Source organism: Bos indicus x Bos taurus, chromosome 18 (genome assembly GCF_003369695.1).
Source record: "Bos indicus x Bos taurus breed Angus x Brahman F1 hybrid chromosome 18, Bos_hybrid_MaternalHap_v2.0, whole genome shotgun sequence".
Lineage (NCBI taxonomy): Eukaryota > Metazoa > Chordata > Mammalia > Artiodactyla > Bovidae > Bos > Bos indicus x Bos taurus.
The window spans coordinates 12,123,300-12,135,790 of NC_040093.1; the positions used below are offsets into that span (position 1 = coordinate 12,123,300).

Sequence of the window (12,491 nt, forward strand, 5' to 3'; positions counted from 1 at the left end):
CTCACGTCCATCGAGTCAGTGATGCCATCCAGCCATCTCATCCTCTGTCGTCCCCTTCTCCTCCTGCCCCCAATCCCTCCCAGCATCAGAGTCTTTTCCAATGAGTCAACTCTTCGCATGAGGTGGCCAAAGTACTGGAGTTTCAGCTTTAGCGTCATTCCTTCCAAAGAAATCCCAGGGCTGATCTCCTTCAGAATGGACTCGTTGGATCTCCTTGCAGTCCAAGGGACTCTCAAGAGTCTTCTCCAACACCACAGTTCAAAAGCATCAATTCTTTGGTGCTCAGCCTTCTTCACAGTCCAACTCTCACATCCATACGTGACCACAGGAAAAACCATAGCCTTGACTAGACGAACCTTTGTTGGCAAAGTAATGTCTCTGCTTTTTTTTTTTTTTTTTTTTACAGCCTCACCTCCTGCCCTCCCACCCCCTCAGCATCTGTCTCTGCTTTTGAATATGCTATCTAGGTTGGTCATAACTTTCCTTCCAAGGTGTAAGCGTCTTTTAATTTCGTGGCTGCAGTCACCATCTGCAGTCATTTTGGAGCCCCCAAAAATAAAGTCTGACACTGTTTCCACTGTTTCCCCATCTATTTTCCATGAAGTGATGAGACCAAATGCCATGATCTTCGTTTTCTGAATGTTGAGCTTTAAGACAACTTTTTCACTCTCCACTTTCACTTTCATCAAGAGGCTTTTGAGTTCCTCTTCACTTTCTGCCATAAGGGTGGTGTCATCTGCATATCTGAGGTTATTGATATTTCTCCCGGCAATCTTGATTCCAGCTTGTGCTTCTTCCAGTCCAGCGTTTCTCATGATGTACTCTGCATATATGTTAAATAAGCAGGGTGACAATATACAGCCTTGACGGACTCCTTTTCTTATTTGGAACCAGTCTGTTGTTCCATGTCCAGTTCTAACTGTTGCTTCCTGACCTGCATACAAATTTCTCAAGAGGCAGATCAGGTGGTCTGGTATTCCCATCTCTTTCACGATTTTCCACAGTTTATTGTGATCCACACAGTCAAAGGCTTTGGCATAGTCCATAAAGCAGAAATAGATGTTTTTTTGGAACACTCTTGCTTTTTCCATGATCCAGCGGATGTTGGCAATTTGATCTCTGGTTCCTCTGCCTTTTCTAAAACCAGCTTGAACATCAGGAAATTCACGGTTCACATAGTGCTGAAGCCTGGCTTGGAGAATTTTGAGCATTCCTTCTTAACAAGCAGGCACAGCGTTTGTCCTCAAACACAGGGAGTGGGAAGAATTTTGCAGAACGTTTAATAAGCTCTCTCTCTCTCTCTTTTTTTTTTCCCAGCTTGGAGGCAGTGGCTAGGCCAGTCATGGGTCCCATCTCTGTCCAACAGAGCATCCTAATTCCAGGACAGATATCCAGAGAGGGGCTAGGCAGGACAGATTGGAGTTCCCAGCGCCCTGCCTAGCTGATCCTTGCTCTCTAATTTTCTACTCGACTTCTGGGACCATGTTCCTGCTCAGCTCTGGCTCACTCTGATCAGGAGAGAAATGAGGGAGAATTCCATCTGCGGCCAGAAAATGGAACAAAGATCCATTGCACCTGTCTTTCGGGAATAAATGTGGGCTTGAGTATGAACAGAAACTGGAATTATGCAAGAAGGATGGCAGGGGCCCTAGAATAGAAACTGCCATAGTCAGCGGTGATGAAAACCAGTTTTAAAACTATGCTGTGTGTTTGTATGTTACATGGAGTTAGGTTCTGAGCTGAGATCACGGTGAACTGATTTTTTTGTGTAGGTGTGAATGCCTGGAGGGATCCCCAAAAGTAGGGGAAGATGTGGATCAGTTCAAAGTTCATGACCGTTCCTGGCAGCCTACACACAGGCTTCCCAAATGGGGCGCTAAACGCTTCAGGTGCCCAGATCACGTTTGCAAACTGCCCTCTGGAGGTCAAACTGCTGTTAATAGAAACTCCTGAAGTATACTTCCGGGACTTGCCTCTGAATCTTAATCTCTTTGTATTTCTTCACCCCTACCACCACCACCTGACAACCACTGGTTTCTCTTCTGTATCTGTAACTATGTTTCTGTTTTGTTATGTTTGTTCATTTGTTTGTTTGTTTTTAGATTCCACATATAAGTAGAATAATATAGTATTTGTTTGTCTCTGACTTATTTTGCTCAGCACAATACCATCTAGTTCCATCAGTGTTATCCCAAATGGCAAGATTTTTTACTTTTTAAAATGGGTCTTTAAATAATAAATTCCATTGTATTTAGTGGAATATTACTCAATCATATATATATATAGAAAATCTTCTTTATTTATAAACACACGTGTAAATCCTCTATATATTATAATATACAATAAAGATGAAGGAATCTTGTTTATCCATTTTATCCATTCATCTGTTAACGGGCACTTAAGTTGCTCCATATCTTGGCTATTGTAAATAATGAATAATGTAAATAAATGAAAATCTATTCCTAAAATTCATTTCCCCTGTTTTTTATATATTGAAGGTAGCCGTTAGCAAACTTACATATTACACATGTGGCTTGCCTTGGGGGCTTGCATTATATTTCTTTTAGACCACACTGCTCTAGAGAGAAAAGTGACACCCATTTGGTGGAAAGGAAAGGAAAAGGGAGAAGCAGGGAAAATGAAAGCTGAGGGGCAGGTAGGAGAGTGAGCAAGCAGTTTGGTTGTCCTAGGACCAGTTGCCATGGTAACCTTGCAATAAACTCTCTTCCTACATTAAAAACAAAACAAAAACGAAGTGTTTTGATTTCTTTTTTTAAAATTTCCTTCTTTATTTATATATTTATTTGACAATTAAATATATATATTTATATTAAATTATTGTAAAAAGGGTCAAGAAAGAATGAATTCTCATCGCCATCTTTCAGGGAGCACCAGCTCTGGGCCAACCTCTGTTCCAAAGGCTTTCGTGGATCATCCTGTTTAATCCCCTTAAGGATCCTATGAAAGTGAAAAGTGAAAGTGTTAGTCACTCAATCATGTCTGACTCTTTGCCACCCCATGGAGTGTAGCCTGCCAGGTTCCTCTGTCCATGGGATTTCCCAGGCAAGAATACTGGAGTGGATTGCCATTCCCTTCTCCAGGGGGTCTTTCCAACCCAGGGATCAAACCTGGCTCTCCCAAGTTGCAGGCAGATTCTTTAACATCTGGGCCACCAGGGAAGCCCAAGGATCCTATGAGTAGGGTTAATGGTTATGTGCATTACACAGAGAAACCCAGGAAACTTCCCAGAGTCATAGCGGGGGCAGCAGCAGAAACCCAATGGCTGGGCCACAGTGCCTGATTTATGTAGAGCTGGGGTGAGGGTTAGCAAGGATGATGAAGGGGAAGTGTGTTCGTGGTAGCTATGACATTCACCCATCCCAGCCTGTAGGCCCAGTCAGGATCAAGGTCTTCTTCTGGAAGTGATGTCTATTCTCACTGCTGATCACACCCACACAGGAACCATATGCAAAAACACAGTTAATAGTAGGTGTCTGGTTATGGCTACAGAAACATCTGTAAGAGCGAGGCCGGACCCCATCAATGAGGGCTGTGGACCCTAAAGGATGCCAGCACTTCGCAGCCGAGGCCTGTGTATCCTTACTGAAGCCGATTCCCAATGAGTGAGGCCCGAAAACTCTGAGCGTGGCTTGCACCCCAAGAGTGAGTCCTGGTTCCACCGTGGGCGGCCAGAGGCTCTTGATCTATGTCTCTGCAGCCTGAACCCCATCTGTACACGGTGGAGGGCTGGAAGCGTCTACCCCTGAAGGAGATCGCGGATGTCCCTAACTGCTGTCTTGCCCCCTGTGAATATGGCCTTTGTGGGGGCTCATCACAGATGGTGATCCCAACCCCCAGAGTCTTCCTTTGCTTGAGCTCGTCTAGAGCTGGATCCCTTCAGACCCCAGCAACTGAGACCCAGGCAGCAGCCCCAGCGTTGCCATGGTGACGCGGCCCAGCTGGGAGCCGGGGCGAGCCTGTGTGCGCACGCGCAGGGCCGAGCAGCCGCCTCCGCGCAGAACTGCAGAGACTGAGAGAAGGGCGCATGGCCAGACGTGGCCCCGGAGCCGCGAGGAGGACGTGCCTCTCCCCGCTGCTCTAGGTGTCGACCGCGCCCCCCTCCCCACCAACTGGCCCGGGCGCCGCCGTGTCATTCCGCCTCGGTCAGGCACAAAGGGCGGAGCGGAGGGGCCGGTGGCATCCCTGGATTTGCCACGCAAACTCCCTGTGGGTGCTAGGACCCCCATGAGGAGGGGGTCTCGGGAATGGCCGCTGGGTCAGTCGCCCGGGAGCAGCAGGAGCCGGAACCTGGTCACGTTCATCTAAACCTGAACTCCAGGCCCTGCGGCGCTGTTCCAGGGTGGCATTTGCCCAGGGCCCCGCAGCCCACATGCACCTCGGGCTCCCTCCTGCTCCGCGATCAGCGCCAGAGGCGGCACCATGGCCACGGGCCCTCTGGGGGGACTGGTGCAGGGGGCTGGCCCTGGACGTGCACGGGGCCTCCCAGAGGACGTGGAGCCGGCGGCCATCCAAGCGGTCCTGCAGCCGGTCTTCCTGCCCCAGGGCACGTTCGGGCTGAGGAACGCCAGGGCCATGAGGGTCGAGAAGGCCAAAGCCACCGTGATGGAGTTTGTGGAGAACATTAATCACAGCGCCATCCCCGGTGAGATCCGGGCAGGGACGGCGTCTAGAGGGTTCTGTGCAAGGAAAGCGCGGAGGACACGACGGTCCTGAGGCAGATGAGACGGTCGCTGCTGGGTGAACTTCCTTCCCCCCGAGGCGGCAGTGGCCAGGGTCTCTGGGGACAGATCCACCCCTCCTGATTCGGAGACTCAGGCTCGGGGATCGGGGCCGACGGTCAGGGAGGCTGACCTCGCTCCTGATGCAGCCAAAAATGCTAGAACATCAGGTCATCGAGATCGCGGAAACAGAACCAGAGGCAGCAGGTGGACCCAGACGGGCAAGAAGAGGGACTATGGAGGGCGGCCGTCCACATCGGGGAAGCGAGAGTCGGAGGACTCTTCTGAGGAGAGCCTGGGGCTCCTGATCCAGGAGATGGACCGGGAGGACCTAAGCGGGGATGAGGGTCATAGCATGCTGCAGGCCACCGCGGAGGAGTTCCTTGGGTAGTGGGGCCTCCAGAGCCAAGGAAATGACGGGCAAGGTCCTCAGTGAGTTCTTGGCCTTGGCAACGGTGACGGACAAAGCCAAAAAAAGGAGAAGGAGAAAGATTCCCCCTTCGGGCGGGGGTCGACTTATCAGCCATACTGGCAGTGGGAGACGCGTCTGGTGAGAAGACCGCGGACAGCGACGCCTCCCAAAGCGAGTCCCAGGAAAACGGAGATCAAGAAAAAGAGAGGGTGGACAATCCTGAGTTTGTAGCCCTTGTGGCTCATACAGACCCCTCTGCCCAGGACGAGGTGTTGAAAATGGCTTCTGTGATGGAGTCGCTGGGCTGAAGGACAAGGAAGACAAGAGGTCTTGTCTGTCATGGCCGAGGACACCTCCGGAACCGCGTGAAGGTGCAAGAGGCAGGCTTCCAGGTGGCCGCCGTCGTCCTGAGGAAGGCCAACGACAACACCTGCCGGAATGAATGTGTCTCCCCACCAAGACTGAGCCCCAGACCCCCTTCAAGGGCAAGAAGGCTCCCCGGGGCGCGCTGGGGAGCTGTGGGGGATGAGGAGGAAGATGGGCCGGGGTGGGGGGGTAGGGAGCTCCTGGAGCTCGCGGCGCTCCGGGCGACCTAGGACGTGGCTTAGGTGATGGAGGAAGAAAAGGAAAAGGCCTGGGAGGGCGGGAGGTTGAAATTGTCCAAAGGCCACCTGGGGGAGGTCTTGGCACTGCAGGCGGCCGGCGGGAACTGGTAGTCGGAGGAGGCGTCGGAGGATGCGGAGAGCGGAGTCCGAGTCCGAGGACCGGGCATCCAGGAAGCCCCTGGACCAAACGAGCCCGCACGGCCTGCAGGGCCCTGGGTTGGGCAGGCAGCGTCAGCTCCCGCCCCTTCTGGATGTATCGTCACTTAGTCGTGTCCGACTCTTTGTGACCCCATGGACTGTAGCCTACGAGGCTCCTCCATCCATGGGATTTTCCAGGCAAGAGTACTGGAGTGGGTTGCCATTTCCTTCTCCAGGGGATCTTCCCGACCCAGGGATTGAACACGGGTCTCCTGAATTGCAGGCGGACGCTTTACCCTCTAAGCCATCGGGGAAGCCCGCCCCTTCTGGGAACCCGCAAAACTCGAGAGGAGGCGAGCGGCGGCCGAGGCTGGAGGGGCGCCCTCCCGAGACGAAAACCCAGGAGGAGACGGCAGGAAGCAAGAGCAGGAAGGGGTGCGCGGGAGCCGGGACGCAGGCCGAGGCCGGCCCAGGGCTCAGCTGCCCGCCGGCTCCAAGTCGGCGCGTGGGAAGAAGACTGGTTGGGACAGGAGGCTGCACCCCATGTGCCGCTAGGGACGCTCCGAGGGGGCGAGGCTGCAGTTGCCCGTGGGGTCCCAGCTCGGCGCTCCCTCCGCCCTCCCCGCCGCGGTGGCGGCTCTGGCCGAACCATGCATTCCCGGCTCAGTTGTGAGCGCCGCCCACCGCTCGCTCTCTGGTCCTTTCAGTCCCTCCTTTGCAGGTGGCGCGGGCGATCCTGATGCAAGAAGAATGTAATGTGTAATGAGCGCCCGCGGAGGCAGCAGCCCCAGGTGACGCGACGGTCTCAGGGCCCACCCAGAGGGCTTGGCTTTGCGTCTCCCGGCTTAGCACAGGGGCGAGTGTGTCCGCGGACACCGGGCACCAAGAGAGGCCAGCAGTGCCGGGGCTTGCTTTCTTGTTGTCCGTGGAAACCCCGATCCCTTCCAGACTCATGTTTCTGGCCAGCATCTGTGAGCCTCTGTTCCTCATTCCAATCTGATGGGGGCTGGCCTGTGTGATGGAGGTTCCAGCCGGGCAAGGGGAGTGTCAGGGTGCAGCTGAGCCAGAAGGCTGAACCTCCTGCTGGGGGAGGAGAGGATTCCAGGCAGAGAAGCCTGAGAGGCAGAGGGGTGTGCTCCTGGGGGAGGGGAGAAAAGGTGGGGGAGGGGAAGGGAGGGGTGGGGACCAGGGCACCAGGAGCAGGGGAGGAGGGGAAGGGGGAGAGGGAAAGACACTGCCCATCTGAAGTGCAGCTGGAACAAACGCACCAGCTTCTCAGCGCCAAGGCCTCCTGCTGGTGTCCACAGGCTGAATCTGACACTCGACCTGCAGTGTTTTCAAACAATGGGACTTCTTAGCAACACTTTCAATTTGGGACAATTCACATACGGTGTGTTAGCTTTCCTCTGCAGTACCAAGCAGTGCACCTCCCACAGGTCTGTGGTTCCCCCTAGATGTCCCACCAGCTCTCCCCTACCCACCTCCCGTGGGGTGGCAGTCCCCTGGGCGCTGGAGGGAAGGGGTGAGGCGGGCGGATGCCCGGTGGAAGCGCCCTCAGGAGGCAGAACATCCCGTGCAAAAGCCCCAAGGCACTGTGGAGATTGGGGTTTATTCATGTGTAACCCTTGAGGGCTCGGGTGCCAGGATTTCCTGCTGGGCATAGAGGAGACCATGTCTCCAAACAGGCCACCTCCCTTCACAGGGTTGGCCGTTTAATTACATTCCACGTGACTGGAGTTGTGAACTCTGCTGAGGTCCCTGGGGTCGGAGCGTGCAGACATACCGGGAGCGTGTCCCCTTCCCGGTCCTGGGACCCCTAGGAGGAAGCTGTCCCGCCCCTCGGTCGGCTCAAAAGGAGAGAGGGGCGTCCTGAGATTCTCGGGAATGTCATCTGGTCCTGGAAAGGCCCGGAGGGAGAAGCCAGAAACCGATAAGTCTTTCCCACTGTTAAGTTCTCTAGGGCCTGGAGCCCACGAAGCCCCGCCTTCCTCATTGCAGGCTCCGCCCCGCTGAGAACTAGGCCTGCGGAGAAAACGTCAACCCAGGCGAGCGCTGTCGTGGCTTGTTTATCCACTAGGAGGCGCCCTAAGACCAATAGCTTAAATCACGAGCACAATGACCCTTCTTGGGGTCCACCGCCTTGAAGTTCCGCCTGTTTTCTCAACGTCAGGCAGCCCAAAACCGACTTTCCAGTAAAGCTGCAAAGTAAGGTCCTGAGACCAACTGCATCCACATCTCCTGGGAACGTCTTAGCAATGCATATTCTCAGGCCCACCCCAGACCTACAGAATGATGTCTAAGAAGTCCAGGCCAGGACTGCAGCCTGTCGGGAGGACCCAGCTGGACTTTAGCCCTACCTCCAAGAATTTCCCTTTATCCGGCTTCTATGGAGGCCGGGGCATGGTTATTTGCTGTCTGTTTTACCCCTGGGTTAGGGGGACACAGACAATACAGAGAGAAGTCCCCCAGCTCCCAGGGTGTGTAGCAACCCGATTATAAGCTCACTAATGGGCTGCCGTCTTTGGAGTCGCACAGTTGGACACCCCTGAAGCGACTTAGCAGCAGCAGCAGCAACTTGATACACTGCTCACTACCACACCACAATCCAGTTCTTTGGCCTGCTCCTATTGCAATGATTTTTCCCCAATGTATCCAGTGACCAAGCTGCCCCAGATTCTTGGGCCACACTGCCTGCTCTAGCAATTCACAGCTCTGATGTTAAGGGCCCCTGAACCCGCACTTTGGACATTTCCCAAATTATTCTTCTGTACGTGGAAACCAAGAAGGGATGAAGCATGTAAACTGCAGGACCTGGACCCACCAAGCCTGCAGAACCCAGGTGTGGGGGAATGGCAGGAAAAGTGACTTAAACACGGGCAGGCATCACGGACAGTGGGAGTAAAGGGGACACAAGGCTGTGACAAAATCACCCCGGGGCATTTTTCAGTTGCCAAGCCAGAGCCAAGAAGTAAGTTGGTAAATATTTTTATTTGCATGTTGACCTGCGCCCTCTTTTCCAGTTCCAGGAGGCAGTGAGTGAAAGTGTACGGGCAAAAGAGGGAAGAAAAAGGGGAAGAGGAAGGGATTTCTCCTTTGCCTCGCTCCCTTTTCCAGGCTGAGCACCTCGAGTTGCACTTGAGGAGGTTAAAATCATAGGGGATGCAACTCCATTGTATGGGTTTCTTTCATTACATTCCTTGGGTTACTATAAAGAGTCTGTATTTTTTTTTTTTTTTTTTTAAATCAATGCATAGGGAATTCCCCGGCAGTCCAGTGGTTAGGACTCAGCGCTTTCACCACTGGGGAGACCTGGGTTCAATCCCTGGTCAGGAAACTAAGATCCCACAAGCCATGTGGGAAAAAAGAAAAAGAAAGAAAAAAAAATCAATGCATAGAAAATACAATTTTAATAAGAAAGGGGCATTCGGTAGAGATGTGAGAGGCACTGCCAGGCCCTCACTCTACCTCCGTTTTCAAGTGTGGTGAGTTAGAGACATGCCGTGAGTGACCCACACTGTGGAAGGTGCTGAGGTCCTCCGCGGCCCCCCTGCCCTCACCTCACAGCTGGTCCTCTTGCTCTCCATGCTCTGCCTCTGCTCTGGCCTCAGCCCGCAGGACCCTGAGGCTCCTGGCCTCGCCTGCCCTGGGGACTCTCTTGGGTAGTGTGGGCAACCGGGGAGTGTGCCAAAAGGCTCTCCGGCGCTTCCGAAACCATGAAAAGCGTCCGGGGGTCTGGAACCTCACTGTTTTGACCGGTTTCCGGGTCCGAGCTCCTGCAGTGGCCCCTGTGGCCCTTCCGGCAGCTGAGGATTCAGCCTCCTGGACAGCCGGGGTCTCTGCCCTCTGATTACAGACAGCTTCTGCCCTCTGGACCGATCCAGCTTCTTCTCCATCAGGTACGGCCTCTGCTGCCTGGACAACCGGGGCCTCTGGCCTCAGATCCTCTGCAGCTTCTGCCCTCGGGTCAGCCAGGGCCTCTGCCCTCTGATTGTCTGGGGCCTCTGCCCCTTGGACAGGTATGGCCTCTGCTCCCTGGACAGCCAGGGCATCTGCTCTCTGATTATCCACAGCCTCTGCCTCCTGGACAGCTATGGGCCCTGCTCTCTGATTATCTACAGCCTCCCCGATCTGGTTACCTACAGCCTCCACCCTCTGATTATCTATGGCCTCCCCCCTCTGATTATCTATGGCCTCCCTCCTCTGATTATCTATGGCCTCCCTCCTCTGTTCATCTGCAGCCTCTCCCCCCTGAGCTCTTGATGCTGTTTCCTCCCTCCTGCGACGTCTGAAGGAAGCCCAGTTGATCTGGGGCCTCCATCGCCTTGGGGGGGTCTCAGGCACCCGCCCATCTCGTGCATTTCCCACGTTACACCCCAAGCTGGCGCTGCCTGGCACCGATGCACTGTCCCTCTCCACCCTGGTAGAGGCCTGCCTGGCCTCGCCCACCCCGGGGCTGGACTTCGGTGCCCAGCCCTTCACCCTCCGCTTCAGCTTCCCCCAGGACACCTGGCTGACACACTCCCGCCACCTGTCTGCTTTGGACTGCTGGGGCCCCGGGCTGTCGTCAAACATGGGCACGGGCAGGTTCACCCGGCGGCGGGGAGGCGGCGCGCTGGGTTTCTTCTCCCCTCGCCGGAGGAAGGCCTCCACCAGTTCCTCATCATCCTCGCTCTCCAGGTCGCTCCCGAGGAACTTGCTGCCCAGGTAACTGACGGGCATTTTGCGCACCTTTCTGCCACGGCCGGCGCCTTTGCGGCCCTTGTCAGCCTTGTTCCTGGAGGTCTCGAAATCGCTGAACTCGCTGTCACTGGCGTTACTGCTGTCATAAGTGCCCACGACCAGCCGGGGGGGTGGGGTCACCATCTGCTGGACTCTCCTCCTCACTCGGGGCTCCTTAGACTTTCTGGGGGGCTGGGGTGGATGCGGGGTGCTCTTCTCGATAATGCGGGCCACGTCCTCCAGGGTGCGGCCCTCTTCTTCCAGAAACTGGATCAGCCGTTCCCGAAATTCCGCCTCCTTGGTGGCCGGCTTGGAGATGACCCTCCAGACGCCTCCGGCCAGCCGGACCTCGCGGGGAATGAGCAGATAGTCCACGTCTTCCCCAATCTGTAGCATCCCCACCGTGGAGTCCTCCTCCCGGCGGAACACCTTGCCGATTTTCTTAAAGGTCCCCACGGGCTTCAAAGCTTCGACGAGGACGTCCAGATCCACGTCTTTGCAGACGTCCGGGACGCTCCAAAGGATGAGGCAGTCGGGGGACGGGAGGAAGCCCCAGGGGAACCAGCCCCCCACATGGCTTTTCTCGAGAGTCTTTAAGATCTCCAGGGTGAAATCTGGGCTGGGGGCAATGAGCCCAAACTACTCGTAGCCTCGAGTCTTGGGCGGGAAGAGGGGAGTAGGTTGCTCTCCCCGCAGCGCTGCCCAGAGAGTGCCCTCCCACTTTTCTCTGCAACAGTCCGGTCTCGATCCGCTCCCCGCGAAGGATTAGTGGGAATCAATTTCCAGGGTGCTTACGTGAGCCGGCGTGAGGTCAGTTCTGAGGCTCCCAGCCCACTGCAAGCTGCAGACGTGGTGTCCCGGCTCCAACTGCGGGCGCACGGGCCGTCCGGTGGTTCTTCCTGTTCCACAGATGCGCCTGGAACTTGAGAGGACTTCGCAGACAAAGGCGGCTGAGCCTTGGCTATTCAATATGGCCGAGGCGCTCGGAGGCCGCGGCGCAGCTCCCCAGGAGGGTCTCCCACTCCTAGGCAGGCTGCCACCTCAGGCCAGGCTGACCTTGCCGCTCCTCCCGCCTCCCAGCCGAGGAACGCGCGCGCGGGCAGGAAGTTCCTCCTCGCCGGTCCCCAGGATGGGGCCCACCTTCCCCCTTCTCATCTTACACTCCGGGACTCGGGAAGACTGACAGGGGGGCTGTCCACTCCCTTCGGGACGCCCTCATTCCCCTCCCCCACAGGGGTGTGGCCGCGCCCCGGGCCTCTCTGAGGCCCCGTCTTCCTAGCCGATCGCCCCGCGCCGAAGCGAAGCCCACGTCAGCAGCTTTCCCCGGGAAAGGCGGCCGTTCCCAAACCTGCCATCCCAAACGTGCGGGTTCCAGCCAAGCCCGGAAGGTGGGCGTGCAAATGGGGCAGTCCCTCTGAAACCCGTTGGTACTGTGTATTACTATTTTAAAATCACGTGCCTTTTGGTATCAGCACTTCCTACCTATAGACCCAGACAGGTGGGTAGAGAACTTGGTACCAGCTCCAGGATGGAGCTTGGCACACAGTAGGTGCTCTAGAATACTTCTGAGTGAATGAATGAATGGTTGGATGGGATCACAGGCTTCACTGGACAAGAGACTGAGGAAACTCCCGGAGATAGTGAAGGACAGGGAAGCCTGGCTGTGCTGCAGTCCATGGGGTCGCAAAGAGTTGGACACGACTTAGCCACCAAACAGCAACCTGATCATCAGTAGAAACTCTGTTCTTTCAGTAAAATATTAGGCAGCTATGAAAAAAAAAAAGTAACTGAGGATGCTGCTGCTGCTGCTAAGTTGCTTCAGTCGTGTCCAACCCTGTGCGACCCCATAGACCGCAGCCCACCAGGCTCCCCTGTCCC

At 55.4% G+C, this 12,491-nt stretch overlaps 2 protein-coding genes across 2 annotated transcripts; one reads left to right on the forward strand and one right to left on the reverse strand.

The window, feature by feature from the left end:
• Positions 1-4,253: 4,253 nt before the first annotated feature.
• Positions 4,254-7,048, forward strand: PNMA8B (PNMA family member 8B). Its single transcript, XM_027513635.1, is given in 10 exon segments — positions 4,254-4,666; positions 4,669-4,772; positions 4,774-5,126; positions 5,198-5,470; positions 5,472-5,509; positions 5,512-5,896; positions 5,898-5,937; positions 5,939-5,986; positions 6,139-6,361; positions 6,364-7,048. Coding segments are annotated over 10 exon segments (1,776 nt in total). The 5' UTR covers positions 4,254-4,440; the 3' UTR covers positions 6,450-7,048.
• Positions 7,049-8,863: 1,815 nt separating this feature from the next.
• Positions 8,864-11,849, reverse strand: CCDC8 (coiled-coil domain containing 8). The gene has a single exon (XM_027515389.1). It carries the CDS (start codon positions 11,007-11,009, stop codon positions 9,453-9,455), a length of 1,557 nt encoding a protein of 518 aa, XP_027371190.1. The 5' UTR covers positions 11,010-11,849; the 3' UTR covers positions 8,864-9,452.
• Positions 11,850-12,491: the final 642 nt, after the last annotated feature.